The following is a 26,727-nucleotide window of genomic DNA, read 5'->3' as shown; positions in this document are numbered from 1 at the left end:
AGATTGTGGTGTTACAATTTTGTTCAGTCATTTAGCCAAACCAACTGAAGATTAAAATCGAATTACATCATAGCTCGAGGAGGACGTTTGACAATAAATTACCTAAAAGTGACTCAAACTGAAATCTCACGTAAATTCAGGACCTAAGTATAACCCTCATTGAAACCCTTTTTCCTTCTTTTAAGGAATGGTAACTAAAAAGGAAAATAAAATAAAATAAAATATCTCATCTCGGCACCACCTCCCCCAACCCCTATCTGGTCACCCTTGGTGTAACGTTTGTGCATCGTAGGTGTAAATTTTGAAAACAAAGACAATCAACTATATTAATTTACGTTTTAAGGTGGTTGATCATCTTGTTCAGATATAGACACTCTCTTTCTCAAGTATAACAAGATACTGTAAACTAATCACGATAATAACAAAAGACTCCGTATTTGTTACAAAAAGGTTTACAACTTTTATTCATCAGCTGCTAAACAACATTGCTACTGCAATGTCCAATATAGGATATGCCACACATTTATTGCCTTATATAATCATCTATCACATTTTGACACACTGGTTGATTCATGTAAAATCCACCAAGATATATTAATAATATATGTATCACGCTAGTAGAATGTTTGATCTGCTTAGTAACATAAGTATACGTTCTTTTTAAACAGGGCGAAAGGTCATCTAAGGACACTTGGGCTTATTTCCGTGTGTTCGTTGATTAGCATAGCAGGGACACACATTTTTGTTGCCATAAGTTCCTGGCGGCACGCAATGGCATCTCTTGCAACAAGTTTTACATGCGCGATGGCACACATTCTTTCTTGATGACTTGCTGCATCTTCTTGTGCATTCATGACTGCAATCTGTGTATTATTATACAAATTAGTCAAAAAATTTGAATCCGTATTTAAATGTATGTGACTTTTCGGAATGAAACACCGAAGTATATTACTGATTTTTGGATGCGGGCTTTTCTTGAGAAGGCTTCCTAAATTTCCTGGTTCTTCCACCTGAATTAACGTAAATTACAAGAAAATGTTTTGGATTAAAACGTAATCCCTTATTATGGACCAATATGAACCAAATAATAATAAAAACACGCAAAGGTGCAAATACATGGATTCAAAGTGATTCACCCTAAACGTGAGGTCCACATCACTATGATGATGAAGAATACAAGATTTTCTTAACACCTCTTACACACTCAAAATAAGCCCTAGTAAAATCATTTATATAATAGGTAGATTAGGTTGACCCGCTGTCGAATGAATAAGTGAACAGTAAGATTAGACTCTACAAGGTCGAATTGAAAAAGTGGAAGTAATTTACCTGAGTAGGGGAACCTGGAGCATCATTCAAGGTTAATGCCTCTGCAAAACCCTAACATAGCATTTCATAGAATATAAAGTTAAGCCAAGTCATTAATATATATAAAAAAGTACCCAGATTTCTCAGTACTTCAACTGAAATATACCTGCAGAAAGAGGATGGCAATGAGGAAAAATGACGAGAATTTCATGTTTGGGAAATTTAGATGAAAGTTCTGTGACTGCATGCAAATTCTTGATTGCTGGTGCTAGCTATTTATTGACAATCAGATTATTTCCTTTGTATTCTTTTGAGGTTCACATGCACTGATTTTTTAAGAAAATCACAAGCTTTGGGTGGTAGAGGAAAAGATTGAGCAAGTTGAATGACTACAAACTTTTTAATTACTAGGAACTTTCTGTCACTTTAGATAGGCCAGCTTTTGCTATGCACGATGAGAAAACAGCTGGTGGATTCTTTAGTTGGTGGATTCTGATAGAGAAAGGAAAAAATGGATGGTCCCCTAAGTGATAAGGAATGGTGTTCTAAACCCAATCTTTGTATGTCAATATTGGAGTAAATTGGAGAGCAAAGTCGGTGACTCGGAATCGAGCCAAAATGGCCAGATCAGGTTCTTTTCTAGGAGAATAATTAACCATGAATTTTTCTCATAATGGATTTTCCATGTGTTAGCTCAAAACAAGGGATATGTTTGTATTCGTCGGCCTTTAGAAATGGTAAATCAATTCCTTGCATTCTTCGCGTATTGCACTATTCGCTTTCAGTAAAGTACTTGGCTAATTATGACATAAGATTCATATTGGTTCTCGATTTAGTTGGTAACAAGATTGAACATCTTCCACCATTATATATTCTATAATGGAATTGAATTTGAGTTTCATGGCACTAAAAATCTAAACCAGTGATTATTTTAACTCTTTTATGTATTTCATTTTTACCGCCTTTATTTTAATACTGTTTTGTTAGCATTGGTAGATGGTGGGAAAATATTTATAATTTAAATATGAAATTTCCACATTCACCAAAGTTAAGGAGGGAAGTCCAGTGTGCACCAGAAAGTAGAAACATATAAAAAACATATGGATTCCACCCTCTTAAGATGAGAAATTAGGCCCAGAAATCAATCAGCCCAATATGGATTAAAAATTATTGGGCCAAACAAAACAAAGGAAAAATTGATAACTTACGCTACTTACCTAATATTTATATAATTTCGGAAATTACTTTGTCATTAATTTTATTCAAGATATATTATTAGAAATATAATAAAACAAAAATATGTAAATCACCTCGTTCACAGTATCAATATGTGCGACCAAACACGCCACTTACCAAAATTTTATAAATCATAATAGAGGGCATATGAATATATGTTTCAGCAAATTATGAGCATTTGGATGGATTATTAAGTTGTGAATCAGAAAATTATCAAGTCAACACAGAAATAAATGATTGGCTTAATACTAGGATAATTTAATTTAATTTCAATTACAAAGAACATATGGAGTCTAAATTGGTTATGTAGTATTTCCCACAATATTAACCATATCAGAAAGTAATATTTTGATCATAAAATGACATAGTAAATCTTGAATATTTATTTCGTAATGATGTAGATATGAAAATTTCTGAAACATTTAATTAGATAAATGCCCTAAATAGAAGGTCCAATATGAAAAGAATAATTTTATATGTATTAATGGTGCTAAAGTGTCAATTTATGTGATACGTGCATATTAAAAGTGAAACTATATGATTCATTAAATATTATTTAATGACACTTATTGCCATAGCACTAATCATTTTAAAAATCAAGCAAAAAGTTATTTATTTATTATTGTTATAGTAATTACACCATAATTAATACTTTACATTTAAGGGCTATGCTACACAGCAAGTTGTACACCCACCTCACATGAGTGGGCTCCAGGATTAATATCTTCTTTTGTTATTTTATTCAAAATTTTATTAAATTAATTTTTTTCATCACTTATTACATATTTAAAAAACACTAATATAAATTGTTTTGTGTACATTATTATCCAAATAATGTTTAATAAAAAATCAATTTTTAATTTATTATCCAAATAATGTTTAAGCAGTTGGCTTAATCACCTTACCAAATAAGACAGTACTAATCAATCTCCATAAATAATAATAATAAATAATAATAAAAAAAGATTAATATTTAAGGTATACGTAGGCCGCACCTGATCGGATTCTGAAGGACATTATTTTTTGAAAAATTCAAACTAAAGAATTTATGAACTTTTTAATTAAAATGCAATACAATGCATTACTTTCAAATGCAAAACTTTACTTCACATCTAAGAGTGACAAAGTATGTCACATCTCTATCTTTTAATTTAAACGTGGCGTAGAATTCACATATCTATTATAGCTATATCATTAATTATTCACATCTAAAGTTAATATTAACAAGTAAATATAGTTTATGTAGTCTTTATCACATTGTGAACTTGTGCAATCTCACATACCATGTCGATAACAACTGCAGCAATCACCATTCCAATCGGTTTTGTATAAAGGTGAGTGAGGGCCACGCCTTAGGCCCAACATTAGATGGAGCCTCAGATTTTAATCTCTTTCATTCTGTGTGTGTGTGTGTATAAATTAGGTTTACTACAATTTTTTTTTTTTTTTAATTTTATAAATTAGGCCCATTTCATTCCATTTACAAATAAGGCCCAATAATGTTTTTTCATCATGAGAATTTCATTTCTAAATTAGGCTTATTTCAAATGCAACAAAAGAGGACAAGTGGCTTAGGATTTCTTCTTAGGATTTCTTAAACTAATTTTGTAATGATTTCTTAATTCATTCAACTTTTTCATCATATAGATAGTATTCAACTTATTTGTTTGAAATAAGAGATATTTTACTGGACTTTACAGCATTTAACATAGATCCTAAAATTAGGAGTGAAGTAGAGTCCTTAGCAACTTATGAACTTTAGAATTTTTAGTTCTTGACTGACATGGTAATCTGGTACAAGTTGTTATATGCAATCAATAATATGAGTAAATTTTTTAAATAAAAAACATAGATATTGATGGTGCTATCTACATCTTACAAGGATCTATTTTATTTTTCGAAGATTATAGAAAAATTGAATTTACTTTTCTCGTGGATAAGCTGACAAAAAAGGAAAGTAAAATATGAATTGAAGTTGTATTCCGAGAAAAGCATATAATTTGAAAAAAGAAGAAATTTAACGAAAGTAGTAATGATGAGGTAAATCAATCAGTCAAAAAATCTTTTAAAGTTGAATACTTTATTTTTATAATTAATCAAACTCTATCTTTTCTAAGATTCAATTTGAACTTTATCAGCCTCTACTAACGCATCATTATCATTTCGACTACCTGCTTCATTTTTACCACTAATATCCGTTCCAAACTCCCGCCTACCTTGCTTCCTTGCACTAGGGACTTCTCTAAGTTGTTCCCCACATAAATTAGCAAATAATGTGTCTTGCATTTCCATTCACTTCTCTTGCCTATCCATCCTATCTCCTATATCGCCAAACAACTTTTCAAACCATCGTATCATCTCCTCCGTCATGATGACTTAATTATTCTTTCCGTTTAAAGTAGAATCGTTTTTGTCGGACATCTTAAAATTAGAATAATATTTGCCTCACGTATGTACACTCGTGTATCACTCAATTTGGAATATTGTTGACTTTATTATTTAATTATAATATAAATTTTTGTATAATCCATTTTATTTGTTGTTTTATCATTAAGTTTAAAATTAACAAGTAAAAAATTCACTCCATAATACACTTAGACTTTCGTGCATGCTATAATTTCGAGACCTAATTTATAAAATTCGCTTCAACCCTAAAAGTCACAGAACTTGCACTGCTCCCAAGGCGAGAGGAAATGACATTGTAACAGTAAAATACTTTTTATATGATTTTTTATATGGCCCATGTTAAAGTGTATTTGTATAAGTTGCCCAATTAAGTTTCAAAAATCCAAGAATTTTTAACATTCTGTAGGTACTTGAGGAAAAAATAAATGAGAATAATTGTTACCTAAATAAACGAATTGTAAGCCCATGAACCTCTCTTTCATATCCAAAATCCAACATTATCTCAAGACAACACTTCATGTATATAAGTATATATTGCTAATTTCAAGGGTGTTATATTCACATTACATTTTTTTATTTTTCATTTTTTATTTTTTATAAATACACCACAATTTAATTGTACTGAAGGTGATTATCTTTATTGATTTTCACAATTGTATCCTTAATTTTCTTCATCACATTCTTATTTTTAATTGTTTTTTACATATTATTTATTTTGCTTATTTAAAAATGCAAGGGAGAAATTAGTCTTTTCACACTAACTTAAATAAAATAATGGGGAGAAATTCTAATTAGGAACAATTTATGTTAATTTGAGAATTTAAGAATGCGATGAAAGAAAAGTTTGAGACACAAATGTGAAAATGTATTAAGGTTATGAATCTTTTATGCAATTAAATGTGGTCTAATTATTAAAAATCGTTGTGGGAATATATTTAACTAATTTTAATACTCCACGGTGTCATCTCCGGTCAGTTACACTAAATCAAATATTATCTACTATATCATTTAAATAATGGGTCAAAACTAGAATTTTGAATTTATGGATTACGAAAAAAAAAAAAAACAAAAACACTTCGAGAAAGCAGAATGCAAGTATGAAGAAAAAAATAGCTTTAAGGAAGAAAATGAAGGAAAATTCTATCATTCCATATATTTGCATGCGTGTAAATCAATTAAGAAACCAGCAATCTAATTTATAGATGTTAAACAACTCTACCAAAGAGTTATAATCCTTCATGAGAGTCATAATTTTAAGTATTTTAAGTTCAAATCCAAGTGAAAGCGGTGGGAAAACCTGAGAAGACACGAACAAGTTTATATGCACCTGTTTTGGTTCACACGGGGTGCAGCCGCCCCAAGCTTGAGGGCGCCTGTGGCATGCACAAAAAATTGCATGCCATGGCGAGCCCACCCACAAGCATTGGGCAGGTGGCCTACCAAGGCCTTGACATGTACACTTATGTCTTCCACCTTTCTGAACCTACTCTGGATGATTTCACAACTCATAGCAATTCTTATATATATCCAATAATGTTAAAAAATCGACATTATTTTAAAAATGTTTACAATATCTCTGATCCCAATGCTATACATAACAATAAAAAAGATGACCATTGTCCCAATTGATTAAATAATTAATTGAACAAGAAAAGAGAAAAAAATAAATTTAACCTTGTAATTTAATAATCAGATATATGAGGAAAATGGAGAAAGATTGTGTCAGGAGATATGTCATTATCAAGCTTAGTTAAAGGTCCCTAGTCTCCACCCCTTATCTAGAAGCTTGTTAAACTCACTTTCAAGTTTTGTTAACCCCCACGACACCCCCCCTCTCCACTCCCTCTAGATAGATACATATAATAGATAGATATATTGGTATGTATCATATGATGAAGAGTGTTGAAATTTTTTTGTATAACAATGGTAGTGTGTGAGGGGTAGCTTCCTTAGTCCCACAAACCGCCCCGAGATCCCCCCACCCCATTTGGTGTGTGCGCATGGTCCTACATTAATGTTGTCATCTTCTTATTGTGTTCTTGCATTTTCGGCTGCTGAGAGGAGTGTTCACACTTATAAATGCACATTATCCTCATATATGGTGATCTAATTATATCGCTTAACCGTTTGAACAAAAATATTCGAAAGAAATTCTTGTCAAGACATAATTGTAAAAGGTTTCAATGCTAATTTCCAACCTCAGAAATCAAGATTGGTACAAGAATGATCTCAAGAGTTGACACTTAACAGCATTAGAGCGACACTAAGAAATTAATATCAACTAAGCTTTAGACAAGGTGGTTCACTACGGTGTAGTAGACAACCAAGAAAAAGTACAAGCTTCTTCACCACATATTGATTAAAATTATCAAAGCTTCGAGGGAAAAATAAATTTAGCTTGCACAGGAGGGAGCTTATGCTTTATTTCTTTTGAGTATGCATAAACAGTATGGCGCCCTTGTGGTAGGTTGTTATTTTTCTAAAAATTTAAGTTTTTAGATGATCAATATTTAGTGCAATACTTTTTATCAGTTTTTGCAATATTGAGGTAGAAGAAATATTTACATATAGCTCAGTTAATATCTTTATGCAGGCCGGGAAGTGATCCTTAGTTTGATTTCCTTTGAATATTATTTTATAAAACGATATTATGAATTAATATTCGATCATTCACATGTTATAATTTGAAACAATTATCTAAGATTCCATGATCATATCTGATATCACAAATTGTAGACTCGATGATTCCAGTACAATAAGACACAATTTGTGACATGATCTAAATATATCGTTCACAATTGGTACATGAAGCTGGATGTTTTATGTTGATACGATTGTTTTGTTCTTATTGAGATTTGGAAATAAGAACAATAATGTATTTCGATACACATTGAACAGAATCGTGTAGATAACTCATTTGTGGCCATTTGGAATGAGAGTCTACTTGATTATCAAACGAGTCACCTAAAATCTTGAGCGATTATTATAACTTTGATTGCTAGTAGTTCAAATTTTTTCGGGTACTAATGAGTAAAGTCTTAATTGCAATATTGATCTCGGTAGTTTGGGAATTGGAGTGAAACAGTTAGAGATTATATGCTTGCAACCATGGAATCTGTTAATCATCACAATGAGACGATCGCCACTCCAAAGCATTTTTTATAGTCATTTGAGCTTGGGCTTAGTAGTCCAATGATGGGATCATTGGACTCTATATTGTGATTAGTTCACAACAAATTAGTCTTATGAAAATGGGACTTAGAGGGAAATACAGGTTGAAATGGCAAAATAGTCATTTTTTCAATTTTCAACATACTGACGGTGAAACAGGAGTTGAATTGTGGAATGTTGATGGGAGGATATTGTTATCGGATCGTAATTTACTTATGTAATTATCACTTGAATCGAGAGTGTAATTTCGACTTTTTGGTAGAATAAGTCGGAATTAATAAATGTATCTTAGTTGGTCAAGAATTAACCCAATTTGTAAGTCTGGTTAGATCCCTCTCAGCTTTATTAAAAGTATATGACTTAATTGGCTTACTACAATAAAGTCCAAGGAAAATTGTGTAATTATGAACCTTAAACCATAGTAAAATATCACCACGCTAACTTCTTATTATCTTTTAGCCTAAGTGCGACTGTTCAATTCCGGTTTTAAAACTATAGACTCGATGATCTTATTTATTTATTTTTTTGCCTCCCTTGGCTCCGCCCGTGCATGTTTACACCAAACAGGCATCTGCTTAACAAGTGGAAACGAACTAATTTTCCACAAAATTTTCTTACAGTGGGTGAGATGTGGAAAGGTAGGAATATAATATATATATATAGTCAAGGGGTAACATAATGTGCAAACTTTTTGACCTAGTAGAAAGGGGACGTGCATGCCATGCGCAGTGGAATTTAAGTTGATTTTCTGCATTCAGCTTTTAAATTCAGGCTTGTAAAGATTGACTTTGAAATGATTTTCAATTCAAATTTGTCACACTTTGTCTTATGAGCGTACGATAGAACGACACTAATCTTGACATTGATTGCATGGGAAGATTTTGCAATCTTCTCCAACCAGGTAAAATAATGACCTTCATAAAAAATTATCCAAAAATAGCAGTATACATCTATATTGTAGCCCGAAAAAAAAAATAATAATAATAATAGAAGAAGAAGAAGAAGAAGAAGTAGTAGTAGTAGAATACGGAGATACTTCTATAAATAATTGAAGTTTAAGAAATATAAATACTCTAACGATATGATACTCAGAATACAACAAAGTTAGAACTGAATAATGTTCAAAGTGTGAAATTCTCTCTTGAAATTGTATATTTATTTTGCACTAAGTAAAGTTTCAAATTTTTAAAAAAAAACACGAGTGTGAATTTTTTGACTCTTTCCTTTTTGTCAGTATCCAGCATAGGATCCAATGTAAGTTCTTTTGACATGCATGAAAAGCTAACTATCTTGTTCTTAGGCTTCATATATAATACTGTTTAATTTTTCATTTATTATAATAAATATATAATGCGTATAATTCCTTTCCTGGTTTAGAAGTCCTTTTCAAGGTGAAATGATTAGTGAATTTAATCCATCTTACTTTAGTTGATTAATCAAACTTTGAAAGAACGAAACCCATTATAATTATATTTAAGTCGCAAATTGCAGAAAAAGTAAGTCACAAAAGAATAGGGTCGGTAGATCACACAAGATTGTAATGATTTTCTGAGATTGAAGTGATGGTACTTTAACCACGATCTACAAAGACAAAGATTTCATACTTAACATCTTATTGACCATTGGCTTGGAGTCTTCTTGTTTTCTAGTCGACTTCTCATGTACAGCCTTAGCTATCAAACATTTAATAAATGTACGTCTCTAATATCATGTTAATCATCTAACCTAAAAACTTAAAATGTTACCAAAAAAGTTATATTCATTTGTATCTTGTCTTCAACAAATTAGAGAAGCTGAGAGGAATCGATAACTATGATTGTCAGTGTATTGGCTAGCGCTTTGATAGTCCTAGATTTTTTGATCGAAAGCCTCATCTCTTATATTTAATGCAATGATCCTTTCGATTGAAATAGTTTTATTTGCATGTGTTATGCGCGGACTATTAAGGCATGATCTTATAAGAGAAATTAATAGAAAATGTTAAAATATTCACTATTATATATATTTTTTCTTTGTACAATTAATATTGCATACTAAATGTGTATTCATTGTTTAGAAGAACATTTATGTTACGGGTACAAAAAAATTTGACAGAACAATACTTGACAATTTTTCATTGGTTTTAGACCAAATAATGGTAGAAAATGTACCATATGTGTGCTTTCTAGAGGTAAATAGGAAAAGTTACTTTCCGACCATACAAAGCTTTCCATAAATGACCACTTGGTAATTTAGTTTGTCAATTAGTATCGCATAATTAGTGTAAATAGTACAATTCTAGAATAATAATGCTGATAAATATAAGGATAATTAACGTCATATAAAAACTCATGGTCGTCCATTTTATCAGTACTTTTTCCTTTTTAATTTCTTGTTTTTTGCTGTCACCATCAAGTCTGAGAAGTATTAAAACATTAAGCCCTTGTTTGAGCCACATTATTTTGGAAAAAATACATTTTCGAATAGTGTATTGATTGAAAATGTGTGGTTAAAAAATAAGGAAAAGTTTTGAATTTACGTCTAATACAATTTTATTGAAGAATGTGGAATTGAAATGATGTCCAATCACTGTTTAAAAATATTTTTTTTTCAAATAATGTAAATCGATATATCTTGGTGAATAATCATTTTGTTGCCAACCCCAAGTTTTATAAATATCAACTACTCTAGAGAAGTGGTTGATGTGTCACGTTATAGGATTTTCTAATATATTTCAAATCTTTCTCCTATGAGGAAAGTTCAACTCTAGTAAATGATAATTGAACTACATAAAATTGTTTGATTTGAATAAGTATTATTTATGTATTATATATTTAAAGGAGCAAAACATAATTAGACAATAAAGTGAATAATGATGTAAGGAAACACAATGTATTCGTCAATAAACCACAAGTAGTAGAAGAAAAGCATCGAACCTTTTATCATCCACGATTAATCTAATCTTAAACACTATTCATTGAAGAATCACTTCAAAGCCCTGTGTAAGATAGGCTCACACCCATAATTAATTGATGTTTAATACAATTTTCAATTTTTCTTAAGATAATCAAACGCAAAATATCTAGTAGACTAATGAATTCATCGCAAACACAAATTGGGTAATAAATTTATTATACCGAAATTACAACTAGTGATAGATGCAGAATCTAGCCATTTATCACAAAAATCAAATTCAAGAATCCACCCACACACACTGTGTACAACTATATTCATTTAATTCTTATTTCATTAATACACATAAACTTGCCCTCTTGTTTTTCATGGAGGAGAAGAATCAAAACTAAAATGGATCCAACCCTAATAAAATTAGCTGGCAAAAACAATGCTCAGTCAGGAAAATCGAAACTGATAATGCAGCTTTTAAGGTTTATTGCTGTCAAATCTTGATTGGGAACTTGCTAGATTATATATTTAGTACAGTAGTTTTGTCTAGCCCCTAAAAAATTTATTTTATCATTTTAAAAACAAGAGTATATTCAAAATGCTTAAAACAATTGAACAAAACTTATATATATTTTGTACAATACAGAAAACTGATATTTAAAAAAAAAAAAAAATCTAATGAAACATCTTATTTTATTTTATTTTTTCTTCTTTTATCTCTTCGTCTTTCTCTTTGTTGTAAATTTATGGTTTTATAATACGGATAAGACGATCTATTCATGAATATTGTAGGACCATAAGTCCTATCAAAACCTATATTTTCAAGTGCATATTTTATGACTTGTTTGGGATCAACAAATATTAATTTTTTTTTGGCATCTTATGGGTCTGATTGTTCTCATAAATATGCATGTTGTGAATTGGACTTAATTACACTTTCCCCCTTTACTCTTACATTTTTTTTTTTTTAATTTCTCTCTCTCTATTTTTTTTTATTAAAATACAGTGGGCATAAGAAATATAGTACGATCTAATAAAAGATAGAATCCATTGATGCTAATAAAATAGGATCGTGCTACATAAACATAGGGGATGACAATTCGGTTAACATAGCACACACACATGGGGGAGGTCGGGATTATTTTATTCATGAGACCCACACCTCGATTGTGAGTGCTATGTCACCCATCGTGTCAAAATTTATGTTCGTTTGGCATAATTCAATAAAATATCGAGAATAAACCATTAACAAGACCCGAAGCTATGTCAATGATTGATTTACATCAGCAAGATAATTCGAGTACATATCAAAATTAAACCTAACAAAAATCTCAAAGTTCAATACAATTTTATCCAAACAACCATCTAATTAAAAGTCTTAAACCCTTGTTCTTAGCGTTTTTTTTTTCTTTTTTTCTTTTTTCTTTTTTTTTTTTAAGAAAGAAAGAAAAATGGAAAAAGAAATCAAAGTTGCTATTGCAAGAAATTGTAAATAAAGCTCTAAATTATCACGTAATACAAAAGACTTGTATTTTAATACAAATAATAAAAATAAAGGATTCATTAAATTTCAGATAGACCCAATTTAAGGACAAGTACGTGGAATTATCAATTATGTATTATTGAATTACTTGATTTAAAAAATTTAAATTGATATATAAAATTACTTATATATCATTTATTCTTAAAACACGCCTCTTAGGTTAAAACTTCAAGTCTTGACTTTAGAAACTTTGTGTTGTGATACCATGCTAGCAGAAAAAGGAAATTAGAATTTTATTTATGGGCGAATTTGATTAGTGACTAATAGTCAATTAATCGCCTGACATGCATTAAGCATGTCTGTCCCCATTATTTTAAATTATAATTTTTTTCTTATTTTTAACCATACAATCTTTTATAAAATAATATTACACTTAAATAAAAAAGTTAAAAAAATTTCTTCCTTTTAACCACACATATATATATATATTGAAATAATGGTGTGCTAAATTAATACTTGGCAGTATTTCATTAGTAATTGAAAAGTGTTTTTGGGTCAACTATTAATAAAATCAAGTGTTAATTTAACACAGTTCTAATAAAATCAAAATGGAAATACAACACAACTCCACAAACAATCGAGTTGGTAATACATGCCCAACTCTTACAGACCCTTTACAGGGTCTCACAAATGAGTTGGAGTTGATTTTTTCTTTTTTTGGCCATTTTCTATTGCATTGAACACTGTGTGGAGCCGACCCATGCGAAGAGTCTGTAATTTCTCTATGAATATTTTCCCTGTACATATTGATTTATGCCTCCACAAATTGACAACACAAATAATTAGCTTCCTGAAGCCCCAGGGCACATCCAAGTTGGCGGAACAATCACATTGGGGGGCTCTGAAACCAAGCGTGGGGAGTTCGATTCCTGGTGAGAACCTTTGATCCAATAAAGGAGGAATTATTGGTAGATTAATCACCATGGAGGAGGCTCCCTTTGAGGAAGGAGTAAAAGCCATGTGGGAACTTGGGAACCAACAAGGGCACATCCTGCGATTTACCTCCCTGAGCAGCTGAGGGGCCGGAGGTTCAGGGACGAGGATATAGTCTAGCGCAAGCTGGGACACCTCGTTAAAAAAAAAAAAAAAAAAATTAGCTTCCTGAAATAGACAGCTCGGAATTCAAGGTTTCATCTACCTGTTGACCGGCTACTGGTTCCAAATGTCGAAGGGCGGCGCACCTAACAGACAAGAATTGCTGGATTGTGGGAAGAGCAAAATGCAAATATATGTTATATTGATAATTCAAATGGCAATGACAAATTACAAGGTCCCTTTATTCATTTATTTTTTTTAGGCCATAATATGTTTGGTTGATAACGAAGATAAAATAAAATATAAATTTAAGAAGAGATTAACCTAACCTCTGATTGAAAGTACAGAAGAATAAACAATAATATTAATTTTCTCGATCAAGACAGGGATTACAATTAAATAACTAAAGATAACTATTCCTTTTGGTCTTAGTCATACTCTTGTCATTATGTCCGAAAGTTCATAATTTTGTCCTAAAAGAACCTCACGTATTTCCTGATGTTTGGATGGATAGATGAGGCTTCAACTTTTCAGAGAAGTGGAAATTAGTCTTAGGGCACAATATAACGGTGGAGGGTGGCGTGAAAATAGGGTGTCACGCCGTCCAAACAAAGCTTGATCCAATCTGCCACCCCCACGCGTAATCAATAACATATGTACAATCTCTCTTACTTACATTACCTTTTGTTTTTATATGTATATAGATATGTGAAACTTTATTTTATATATAAATCATATGTTTGATCAGTCATATTCATCAACTATTTGTTAGCTTATCGTGTAGCTATAAAAAGCCCTCTTACCAACAGCATTAAGCAACATTTAAAACAATCAAGTCCTTCTCTTCACCAACATATTCGCCTCCAATTTCAAGAAATCGACTCTCTCTCTCTCTCTCTCTCTCTCTCTCTCTCTCTCTCTCTCTCTCTCTCTAAAAGGCAGCTCAAGAACACATACAAAAAGGTTGAACTTGTGGTTAGTAATTTTCTTAATCGGTTATTTTGGATGTAAGTTTGTATTCATGCATTTATGTGTACTGTATAGACTAATGAAATAGGAATCTATTTTCGTTCTTGTCCCAGATCTTAAATGATCAGCTTGCACGCAATTATAATCTCTCAATGCTAGCTAGTGTGTCTATATGTATTCTCTCCATGTGTACAATGTAATATTGGTCTGAACACGGTTTCGACCGGAAAACTGCGACCGCATCGAAATATGGAGTTGGTTATTTTTGTTGTAGTTCAGAAATGGTGTGAAGAAGGGTGTGTGGGTGGGTTAGAAAACCCCTCCTACACTATGAGGGATGCAGTGGAATGCACTCAAAGAAATGAGTATGACCCATGTTCAAAAGTCAAATTTCTACGGCCACTTTTGTGATAATTAAATGTGCTTACTTTTGCTACATGCAACTGAATCTGGTTTGGCAAATTGTAAACTGCATCCAAACAGTCAATAAGAATGTTGGCATATGTTTTAGCATGAATCATTGGTTTTTGGGCGTGGGATGCCACATTTGGTCGGCCATTTTTTCCTCATAAGACACAATTTTAACACATGCAGCAACAATTCATGGGACCATCAAACCATAATGTTCACGAGTGGATATATGAATGAATCATGACAATCTAAAAAAACGAAGTTGTATGAATTTTACTCTGTGATTTGGGAACTTTTTTCATTCACTTCATCAAGAGAGTGTGTTCCAAAAGTAGCTTTACAATAACCTAAAGAAGAAAAACATCTTCGGGGCGGTTTGCTTTAATGATTTGTTCTGTAAGACGATTGTACAATGTAGAATGATGTTCAATAATTACTTGACCTAAATATCTTTCGATCGAAACAATGTTCTCTAACATAGCATATCTCTTGAGGAAAAATTGAAGACCGACGATGGAAATGGAATCATGTGTCCCTCCAGGCTTTCGATTTCACCCCACCGACGAAGAACTCGTTGGTTACTACCTGAAGAGACGGGTTAACGACATGAAAATCGATCTTGATATCATCATTGACATCGATCTCTACAGAATGGAGCCCTGGGACATTCAAGGTATTCATTTGCATTTAACATTTTTGAAATAGTTTTTGATCTAATCAAATTATCCATGTAGCATTTTTCTCAATTTCACTTCAGTTTGCTTATGAGCTTAGTCCCATTATTTCCTAACAGCATTTTTAGGGCAGAGTAGGGTTCTCAATATCCATGTTACTTTGTTTGTAACTGCAGAGAGGTGCAAATCGGGGTATGAAGAACAAAATGAGTGGTACTTTTTCAGTCACAAGGACAGAAAGTATCCAACAGGAACGCGAACTAATAGGGCGACTGCTGCCGGTTTCTGGAAGGCAACCGGAAGGGATAAGGCAGTGCTTTCGAGCAACAAAATGATAGGGATGAGGAAGACATTAGTGTTCTACAAAGGACGCGCTCCAAATGGGAAGAAATCTGACTGGATTATGCACGAATATCGGCTCCAGACATCTGAAAATGGACCCGTTCAGGTACTCTTCTTCTTCCTAAGACATTGTTTGCCTCCATTTTATAGAAAGAAAAACGGGTGGAATATATATATATATTTTTTTTAAATTGAGTGGTTGAAAAAGAAAACAAAGTTTTCGATTTACGTGTAATATTATTTTATGGAAGATTGTGTAGTTGAAAATAGGAGAGAGAAAAAAAAAATGTAATGAAATGAAAATTAATGCGGGCAAACGGGGGCTAAATCTCAATCGAACATACTTAACTCTAATATTGAGGGCGACATATTGTATATCTGTTAGTTTTTTATTTTATTTTATTTTATTTTATTTTTTTATTGCTCTTATTAATCGATTTTAAAATTTAATCTAAATAGTCTCATCGTGAGAAGAAAGTTCATACATTCCCTTGAATTTTAAAAATAAAAAAAAAATTTAAATTAAATTGCCATAACAGATATGTAGATATATTTGTATATTTTCAGATTGATGGAGTTGAAATCTAGAATAATTTTCATTTCAAATATTTGTTTTTTATGCAACTTTTTCTTCTCTACAAAAAGTGTGGCTGAGATAATTGTTATAAATATATTTTATTTTTCAATCCGTAATGATTGCAAATGTCTCGACCACTCTTTTTGAAAGCACTTTCGGAGGTGAAAATTGAGACAAGCTTTCTTCTTCCTTTCTTTATTGTACTTCATCAGTATAAAAGAAACATATAGCTTAGATATGAATCCTAATCATATGTATGTTTATCTCCTTTCATTACGAATTTTGTTAGGGTTATATTGATTTTGTACATGTATGAGGTCACCCTCTTAGAGTCGGTTTTGAAACTGGGAGGAAGAAGAAAACGCTTGTACTCTTCTCCGTGACAATAATTAAAAAAAAACATGCAAATTCAAGTAGACGTAGTTGTTACATTGCATAACCATTTGGAATCAGCGTGTTTATATGATCAAACATTACAGGAAGAAGGATGGGTGGTATGTCGCGCATTTAAGAAGCCAACTCCAAATCAAAAGCAAGGTTTTGAAGCTCGGGACAATGTTTACTACACCAGATCAATCAACAGCAATTACAGGCCTAATTCATCATATCCAAGCACCCCGAGTTCAATGCAACCTTTTGATCCAGTTAATCAAGGAACAAATTTTCAGCAGTCTCCATTTGGCCTGGTTTTGGAAAACCAAATAGTTGAACTTCCAGAACTTGATAGCCCAGCCATGTTAACGAGTGATTTTACAAGGAAAGGAATTTTAAGTTTCGACAGTAATGCAATATTTGAAAATGAAGAGTTGACCGAGGATGATAAAAGCAATTATGGGAATCGAATTAGTGACTGGAAAAGCTTTGATTTACTTGCATCAGAAGTAGTTGAGCCTTCGCCATATGCTTACACAAACCTGTTATTAATGTCCCAAAATAGTGAGCAAAATGCTCAAAACTATGACAGCCAAGTACTTGAAATCTTTCCCAACTAGTAGTTAAGCATGTTCAGTATGCAATGTACTGGACACACGACATTTTAGCCATTTTTTTTTGGTTCAGTGCTATCCAATTTACATATCCAAACAAGTCAAAAGTGCATGCATAGATAGAATTTCTAGTGAATTGAAAAAATAACAGCCCTTGTCAAGTCCTGTCTAAAATATCCAAGGCCGTAGGTTAAATTGTTAATTTTACATTTTGACTCTTTGTTATTATTTTGCATTTTTGAATGGCATGCTAACTAAAGGAGATTTTGTCTTTTCCATGTTTTTCAAATTTCCTTGCCTCAGAGTAAAAAGGGTTTTGTTGATTGTACATCCGGGCATGCAGGCTCCCTATTTCAAATTGCAGAAAAAGTAAGTCACAAAAGAATAGGGTCGGTAGATCACACAAGATTGTAATGATTTTCTGAGATTGAAGTGATGGTACTTTAACCACGATCTACAAAGACAAAGATTTCATACTTAACATCTTATTGACCATTGGCTTGGAGTCTTCTTGTTTTCTAGTCGACTTCTCATGTACAGCCTTAGCTATCAAACATTTAATAAATGTACGTCTCTAATATCATGTTAATCATCTAACCTAAAAACTTAAAATGTTACCAAAAAAGTTATATTCATTTGTATCTTGTCTTCAACAAATTAGAGAAGCTGAGAGGAATCGATAACTATGATTGTCAGTGTATTGGCTAGCGCTTTGATAGTCCTAGATTTTTTGATCGAAAGCCTCATCTCTTATATTTAATGCAATGATCCTTTCGATTGAAATAGTTTTATTTGCATGTGTTATGCGCGGACTATTAAGGCATGATCTTATAAGAGAAATTAATAGAAAATGTTAAAATATTCACTATTATATATATTTTTTCTTTGTACAATTAATATTGCATACTAAATGTGTATTCATTGTTTAGAAGAACATTTATGTTACGGGTACAAAAAAATTTGACAGAACAATACTTGACAATTTTTCATTGGTTTTAGACCAAATAATGGTAGAAAATGTACCATATGTGTGCTTTCTAGAGGTAAATAGGAAAAGTTACTTTCCGACCATACAAAGCTTTCCATAAATGACCACTTGGTAATTTAGTTTGTCAATTAGTATCGCATAATTAGTGTAAATAGTACAATTCTAGAATAATAATGCTGATAAATATAAGGATAATTAACGTCATATAAAAACTCATGGTCGTCCATTTTATCAGTACTTTTTCCTTTTTAATTTCTTGTTTTTTGCTGTCACCATCAAGTCTGAGAAGTATTAAAACATTAAGCCCTTGTTTGAGCCACATTATTTTGGAAAAAATACATTTTCGAATAGTGTATTGATTGAAAATGTGTGGTTAAAAAATAAGGAAAAGTTTTGAATTTACGTCTAATACAATTTTATTGAAGAATGTGGAATTGAAATGATGTCCAATCACTGTTTAAAAATATTTTTTTTTCAAATAATGTAAATCGATATATCTTGGTGAATAATCATTTTGTTGCCAACCCCAAGTTTTATAAATATCAACTACTCTAGAGAAGTGGTTGATGTGTCACGTTATAGGATTTTCTAATATATTTCAAATCTTTCTCCTATGAGGAAAGTTCAACTCTAGTAAATGATAATTGAACTACATAAAATTGTTTGATTTGAATAAGTATTATTTATGTATTATATATTTAAAGGAGCAAAACATAATTAGACAATAAAGTGAATAATGATGTAAGGAAACACAATGTATTCGTCAATAAACCACAAGTAGTAGAAGAAAAGCATCGAACCTTTTATCATCCACGATTAATCTAACCTTAAACACTATTCATTGAAGAATCACTTCAAAGCCCTGAGTAAGATAGGCTCACACCCATAATTAATTGATTTTTAATACAATTTTCAATTTTTCTTAAGATAATCGAACGTAAAATATCTAGCTCTAAGACTAATGAATTCATCGCAAGCACAAATTGGGTGATAAATTTATTATACCGAAATTACAACTAGTGATAGATGCAGAATCTAGCCATTTATCGCGAAAATCAAATTCAAGAATCCACCCACACACACTGTGTACAACTATATTCATTTAATTCTTATTTCATTAATAGACATAAACTTGCCTTCTTGTTTTTCATGGAGGAGAAGAATCAAAACTAAAATGGATCCAACCCTAATAAAATTACCTGGCAAAAACAATGCTCAGTCAGGAAAATCGAAACTGATAATGCAGCTTTTAAGGTTTATTGCTGTCAAATCTTGATTGGGAACTTGCTAGATTATATATTTAGTACAGTAGTTTTGTCTAGCCCCTAAAAAATTTATTTTATCATTTTAAAAACAAGAGTATATTCAAAATGCTTAAAACAATTGAACAACTTATATATATTTTGTACAATACAGAAAACTGATATTTAAAAAAAAAAAAAAAAGTCTAATGAAACATCTTTTCATTTTATTTTATTTTTTCTTCTTTTATCTCTTCGTCTTTCTTTTTGTTGTAAAATTATGGTTTTATAATAAGGATAAGACAATCTATTCATGAATATTGTAGGACCATAAGTCCTATCAAAACCTATATTTTCAAGTGCATATTTTATGACTTGTTTGGGACCAAAAAATATTAATTTTTTGGGGCATCTCATGGGTCTGATTGTTCTCATAAATATGCATGTTGTGAATTGGACTTAATTACACTTTCCCCCTTTACTCTTACATTTTTTTTTAAATTTCTCTCTCTATTTTTTTTTTTTATTAAAATACAGTGGGCACAAGAAATATAGTACGATCTAATAAAAGATAGAATCCGTTGATACTAATAAAATAGGACCGTGTTACATAAACATAGAGGATGACAATTCGGTTAACATAGCGCGCACACATGGGGGAGGTCGGGATTATTTTATTCATGGGACCCACACTTCGGTTGTGAGTGCTATGTCACCCATCGTGTCAAAGTCTATGTTCGTTTGGCTTAATTCAATAAAATATCGAGAATAAACCATTAACAAGACCCGAAGCTATGTCAATGATTGATTTACGTTAGCAAGATAATTCGAGTACATATCAAAATTAAACCTAACAAAAATCTCAAAGTTCAATACAATTTTATCCAAACAACCATCTAATTAAAAGTCTTAAACCCTTGTTCTTAGTTTTTTTTTTTTTTTTTTTTTTAAGAAAGAAAGAAAAAAGGAAAAAGAAATCAAAGTTGCTATTGAAAGAAATTGTAAATAAAGCTCTAAATTATCACGTAATACAAAAGACTTGTATTTTAATACAAATAATAAAAATAAAGGATTCATTAAATTTCAGATAGATCCAATTTAAGGACAAGTACGTGGAATTATCAATTATGTATTATTGAATTACTTGATTTAAAAAATTTAAATTGATATAGAAAATTACTTATATATCATTTATTCTTAAAACACGCCTCTTAGGTTAAAACTTCAAGTCTTGACTTTAGAAACTTTGTGTTGTGATACCATGCTAGCAGAAAAGGAAATTAGAATTTTATTTATGGGCGGATTTGATTAGTGGCTAATAGTCAATTAATCGCCTGACATGCATTAAGCATGTCTGTTCCCATTATTTCAAATTATAATTTTTCTCTCTCTTATTTTTAACCATACAATTTTTTGTAAAATAATATTACACTTAAATAAAAAAGTTAAAAAAATTTCTTCCTTTTATATATATATATATATATATATTGAAATAATGGAGGCCAAACAGAGACTAAGCCAAAGCTTGCAAATATAAAAAAAAAAACTAGATGAGGGCTTTTCTAAGACTCATCTCGCAAATATGAGTATGTCATTTTACCATAAGTGTGCTAGATTAATACTTGACAGTATTTCATTAGTAATTGAAAAATATTTTTGGGTCAATTATTAATAAAATCAAGTGTTAATTTAACACAGTTCTAATAAAATCAAAATGGAAATACAACACAACTCCACAAACAATCGAGCTGGTAGTACAGGCCCAACTCTTACAGACCCTTTACAAGGTCTCACAAATGAGTTGGAGTCGATTTTTTTTTTTGGCCATTTTCTATTGCATTGAACCCCGTGTGGAGCCGACCCATGCGAGGAGTCTATAATTTCTCTATGAATATTTTCCCTGTACACATTGATTTATTCCTCCACAAATTGACAACACAAATAATTAGCTGCCTGAAATAGACAGCTCGGAATTCAAGGTTTCATCTACATGTTGACCGGCTACTGGTTCCAAATGTCGAAGGGCGGCGCACCTAACAGACAAGAATTGCTGGATTGTGGGAAGAGCAAAATGCAAATATATGCTATATTGATAATTCAAATGGCAATGACAAGTTACAAGGTCCCTTTATTCATTTTTTTTTTTTTAAGCCATAATATGTTTGGTTGATAACGAAGATAAAATAAAATATAAATTTAAGAAGAGATTAACCTAACCTCTGATTGAAAGTACAGAAGAATAAACAATAACATTAATTTTCTCGATCAAGACAGGGATTACAATTAAATAACTAAAGATAACTATTCCTTTTGGTCTTAGTCATACTCTTGTCATTATGTCCGAAAGTTCATAATTTTGTCCTAAAAGAACCTCACGTATTTCCTGATGTTTGGATGGATAGATGAGGCTTCAACTTTTCAGAGAAGTGGAAATTAGTCTTAGGGCACAATATAACGGTGGAGGGTGGCGTGAAAATAGGGTGTCACGCCGTCCAAACAAAGCTTGATCCAATCTGCCACCCCCACGCGTAATCAATAACATATGTACAATCTCTCTTACTTACATTACCTTTTGTTTTTATATGTATATAGATATGTGAAACTTTATTTTATATATAAATCATATGTTTGATCAGTCATATTCATCAACTATTTGTTAGCTTATCGTATAGCTATAAAAAGCCCTCTTACCAACAGCATTAAGCAACATTTAAAACAATCAAGTCCTTCTCTTCACCAACATATTCGCCTCCAATTTCAAGAAATCGACTCTCTCTCTCTCTCTCTAAAAGGCAGCTCAAGAACACATACAAAAAGGTTGAACTTGTGGTTAGTAATTTTCTTAATCGGTTATTTTGGATGTAAGTTTGTATTCATGCATTTATGTGTACTGTATAGACTAATGAAATAGGAATCTATTTTCGTTCTTGTCCCAGATCTTAAATGATCAGCTTGCACGCAATTATAATCTCTCAATGCTAGCTAGTGTGTCTATATGTATTCTCTCCATGTGTACAATGTAATATTGGTCTGAACACGGTTTCGACCGGAAAACTGCGACCGCATCGAAATATGGAGTTGGTTATTTTTGTTGTAGTTCAGAAATGGTGTGAAGAAGGGTGTGTGGGTGGGTTAGAAAACCCCTCCTACACTATGAGGGATGCAGTGGAATGCACTCAAAGAAATGAGTATGACCCATGTTCAAAAGTCAAATTTCTACGGCCACTTTTGTGATAATTAAATGTGCTTACTTTTGCTACATGCAACTGAATCTGGTTTGGCAAATTGTAAACTGCATCCAAACAGTCAATAAGAATGTTGGCATATGTTTTAGCATGAATCATTGGTTTTTGGGCGTGGGATGCCACATTTGGTCGGCCATTTTTTCCTCATAAGACACAATTTTAACACATGCAGCAACAATTCATGGGACCATCAAACCATAATGTTCACGAGTGGATATATGAATGAATCATGACAATCTAAAAAAACGAAGTTGTATGAATTTTACTCTGTGATTTGGGAACTTTTTTCATTCACTTCATCAAGAGAGTGTGTTCCAAAAATAGCTTTACAATAACCTAAAGAAGAAAAACATCTTCGGGGCGGTTTGCTTTAATGATTTGTTCTGTAAGACGATTGTACAATGTAGAATGATGTTCAATAATTACTTGACCTAAATATCTTTCGATCGAAACAATGTTCTCTAACATAGCATATCTCTTGAGGAAAAATTGAAGACCGACGATGGAAATGGAATCATGTGTCCCTCCAGGCTTTCGATTTCACCCCACCGACGAAGAACTCGTTGGTTACTACCTGAAGAGACGGGTTAACGACATGAAAATCGATCTTGATATCATCATTGACATCGATCTCTACAGAATGGAGCCCTGGGACATTCAAGGTATTCATTTGCATTTAACATTTTTGAAATAGTTTTTGATCTAATCAAATTATCCATGTAGCATTTTTCTCAATTTCACTTCAGTTTGCTAATGAGCTTAGTCCCATTATTTCCTAACAGCATTTTTAGGGCAGAGTAGGGTTCTCAATATCCATGTTACTTTGTTTGTAACTGCAGAGAGGTGCAAATCGGGGTATGAAGAACAAAATGAGTGGTACTTTTTCAGTCACAAGGACAGAAAGTATCCAACAGGAACGCGAACTAATAGGGCGACTGCTGCCGGTTTCTGGAAGGCAACCGGAAGGGATAAGGCAGTGCTTTCGAGCAACAAAATGATAGGGATGAGGAAGACATTAGTGTTCTACAAAGGACGCGCTCCAAATGGGAAGAAATCTGACTGGATTATGCACGAATATCGGCTCCAGACATCTGAAAATGGACCCGTTCAGGTACTCTTCTTCTTCCTAAGACATTGTTTGCCTCCATTTTATAGAAAGAAAAACGGGTGGAATATATATATATATTTTTTTTAAATTGAGTGGTTGAAAAAGAAAACAAAGTTTTCGATTTACGTGTAATATTATTTTATGGAAGATTGTGTAGTTGAAAATAGGAGAGAGAAAAAAAAAATGTAATGAAATGAAAATTAATGCGGGCAAACGGGGGCTAAATCTCAATCGAACATACTTAACTCTAATATTGAGGGCGACATATTGTATATCTGTTAGTTTTTTATTTTATTTTATTTTATTTTATTTTTTTATTGCTCTTATTAATCGATTTTAAAATTTAATCTAAATAGTCTCATCGTGAGAAGAAAGTTCATACATTCCCTTGAATTTTAAAAATAAAAAAAAAATTTAAATTAAATTGCCATAACAGATATGTAGATATATTTGTATATTTTCAGATTGATGGAGTTGAAATCTAGAATAATTTTCATTTCAAATATTTGTTTTTTATGCAACTTTTTCTTCTCTACAAAAAGTGTGGCTGAGATAATTGTTATAAATATATTTTATTTTTCAATCCGTAATGATTGCAAATGTCTCGACCACTCTTTTTGAAAGCACTTTCGGAGGTGAAAATTGAGACAAGCTTTCTTCTTCCTTTCTTTATTGTACTTCATCAGTATAAAAGAAACATATAGCTTAGATATGAATCCTAATCATATGTATGTTTATCTCCTTTCATTACGAATTTTGTTAGGGTTATATTGATTTTGTACATGTATGAGGTCACCCTCTTAGAGTCGGTTTTGAAACTGGGAGGAAGAAGAAAACGCTTGTACTCTTCTCCGTGACAATAATTAAAAAAAAACATGCAAATTCAAGTAGACGTAGTTGTTACATTGCATAACCATTTGGAATCAGCGTGTTTATATGATCAAACATTACAGGAAGAAGGATGGGTGGTATGTCGCGCATTTAAGAAGCCAACTCCAAATCAAAAGCAAGGTTTTGAAGCTCGGGACAATGTTTACTACACCAGATCAATCAACAGCAATTACAGGCCTAATTCATCATATCCAAGCACCCCGAGTTCAATGCAACCTTTTGATCCAGTTAATCAAGGAACAAATTTTCAGCAGTCTCCATTTGGCCTGGTTTTGGAAAACCAAATAGTTGAACTTCCAGAACTTGATAGCCCAGCCATGTTAACGAGTGATTTTACAAGGAAAGGAATTTTAAGTTTCGACAGTAATGCAATATTTGAAAATGAAGAGTTGACCGAGGATGATAAAAGCAATTATGGGAATCGAATTAGTGACTGGAAAAGCTTTGATTTACTTGCATCAGAAGTAGTTGAGCCTTCGCCATATGCTTACACAAACCTGTTATTAATGTCCCAAAATAGTGAGCAAAATGCTCAAAACTATGACAGCCAAGTACTTGAAATCTTTCCCAACTAGTAGTTAAGCATGTTCAGTATGCAATGTACTGGACACACGACATTTTAGCCATTTTTTTTTGGTTCAGTGCTATCCAATTTACATATCCAAACAAGTCAAAAGTGCATGCATAGATAGAATTTCTAGTGAATTGAATAAATAACAGCCCTTGTCAAGTCCTGTCTAAAATATCCAAGGCCGTAGGTTAAATTGTTAATTTTACATTTTGACTCTTTGTTATTATTTTGCATTTTTGAATGGCATGCTAACTAAAGGAGATTTTGTCTTTTACATGTTTTTCAAATTTCCTTGCCTTAGAGTAAAAAGGGTTTTGTTGGTTGTACATCCGGGCATGCAGGCTCCCTATTTGGTGATGACAATTTACCCCGCCCCACCCCGAATGGGGCAAAAAAACCCGCCCCGGCATGGGGTGGGGCCTTGTGAATTTTTATTTATTTATTTATTATTATTATTATTTTGTGATCAAAAGGTTAGGGTTCAACTTACTTCAAATAGAAGGATATGACCTATTTTCTAGTATCCTCAATTATACAATTCTTATCAAACTTGACTAATTTATATATATCATTATGCTACTTTGTCAAATTGATATTATATTGATAAAAACAAATATAAAAGGATATAACATATGCAACTGAACAAATTTGAAAATCTATATATTGTAATAAATTAAAGTGTGTGGGGTTACAACTTTTGTGACAATATCAATGGAAAAAATACAAAAAATGTACCAATAGCGACCATTATATTTAAGATTTGTAATGTTTATTTGGATATTAACTTTGTCAGCTTGAATATTATCTATATTTTATTGAACTTGAAATTCGGGAAAAAAAAGGGGCAGGAAACGAGGCAAGCCCCCCGCTCCGCCCCATGGAAGGCGGGGTGGAAGAAACAATCCCTGCCCTGCCCCGCCCCGACCTGACTCAAGCCCTTTCCATTGTCATCACTATCCCTATTGTGAGGGAGCTGTCATCCGAGCTATCATGCTCGGATGTACGTATAGCATAACTCAAGTAAAAAAATGGTGCCATTTTTTTAGCTCCATTTGTACTAATTAGCACTATATGTGGCATTGGAGCCACTGTCACATTGTATAATGAATAAAAACATAGATCTCAATTTCATTAATGAACAA

General features: G+C 32.0%; 3 protein-coding genes across 5 annotated transcripts; 2 read left to right on the top strand and 1 right to left on the bottom strand.

Annotated features, from left to right (window-relative positions):
- Positions 1–416: 416 nt before the first annotated feature.
- LOC111396595 (gibberellin-regulated protein 11-like) lies at positions 417–1,650 on the bottom strand. The gene is made up of 4 exons (XM_023023006.1): positions 1,475–1,650; positions 1,330–1,380; positions 953–1,010; positions 417–863 (listed from the first exon to the last, which is right to left on the bottom strand). The coding sequence occupies exons 1-4, from the start codon at positions 1,553–1,555 to the stop codon at positions 682–684; spliced, it is 372 nt and encodes a 123-aa protein (XP_022878774.1). The 5' UTR covers positions 1,556–1,650; the 3' UTR covers positions 417–681.
- A 12,755-nt stretch (positions 1,651–14,405) lies between these two features.
- Positions 14,406–17,803, top strand: LOC111396594 (NAC domain-containing protein 30-like). 2 transcript variants are annotated; one of them, XM_023023004.1, is made up of 4 exons: positions 14,406–14,557; positions 15,469–15,635; positions 15,813–16,084; positions 17,035–17,803. In XM_023023004.1, exons 2-4 carry the CDS (start codon positions 15,476–15,478, stop codon positions 17,545–17,547), a joined length of 945 nt encoding a protein of 314 aa, XP_022878772.1. In that variant the 5' UTR covers positions 14,406–14,557; positions 15,469–15,475; the 3' UTR covers positions 17,548–17,803. The 2 variants fall into 2 exon arrangements, with proteins under 2 accessions (XP_022878772.1, XP_022878773.1); XM_023023005.1 differs by lacking the exon at positions 14,406–14,557 and having other exon boundaries at positions 14,564–15,635.
- Positions 17,804–22,468: 4,665 nt separating this feature from the next.
- On the top strand, positions 22,469–25,845 carry LOC111396593 (NAC domain-containing protein 30-like). 2 transcript variants are annotated; one of them, XM_023023002.1, is made up of 4 exons: positions 22,469–22,599; positions 23,511–23,677; positions 23,855–24,126; positions 25,077–25,845. In XM_023023002.1, the coding sequence occupies exons 2-4, from the start codon at positions 23,518–23,520 to the stop codon at positions 25,587–25,589; spliced, it is 945 nt and encodes a 314-aa protein (XP_022878770.1). In that variant the 5' UTR covers positions 22,469–22,599; positions 23,511–23,517; the 3' UTR covers positions 25,590–25,845. The 2 variants fall into 2 exon arrangements, with proteins under 2 accessions (XP_022878770.1, XP_022878771.1); XM_023023003.1 differs by lacking the exon at positions 22,469–22,599 and having other exon boundaries at positions 22,606–23,677.
- Positions 25,846–26,727: the final 882 nt, after the last annotated feature.

This window comes from Olea europaea, chromosome 7 (assembly GCF_002742605.1).
Source record: "Olea europaea var. sylvestris chromosome 7, O_europaea_v1, whole genome shotgun sequence".
NCBI classification, from domain to species: Eukaryota; Viridiplantae; Streptophyta; class Magnoliopsida; order Lamiales; family Oleaceae; genus Olea; species Olea europaea.
The sequence above is the reverse complement of the archived record's forward strand: the minus strand, read 5'-3'. Positions and strand labels throughout refer to the sequence as shown.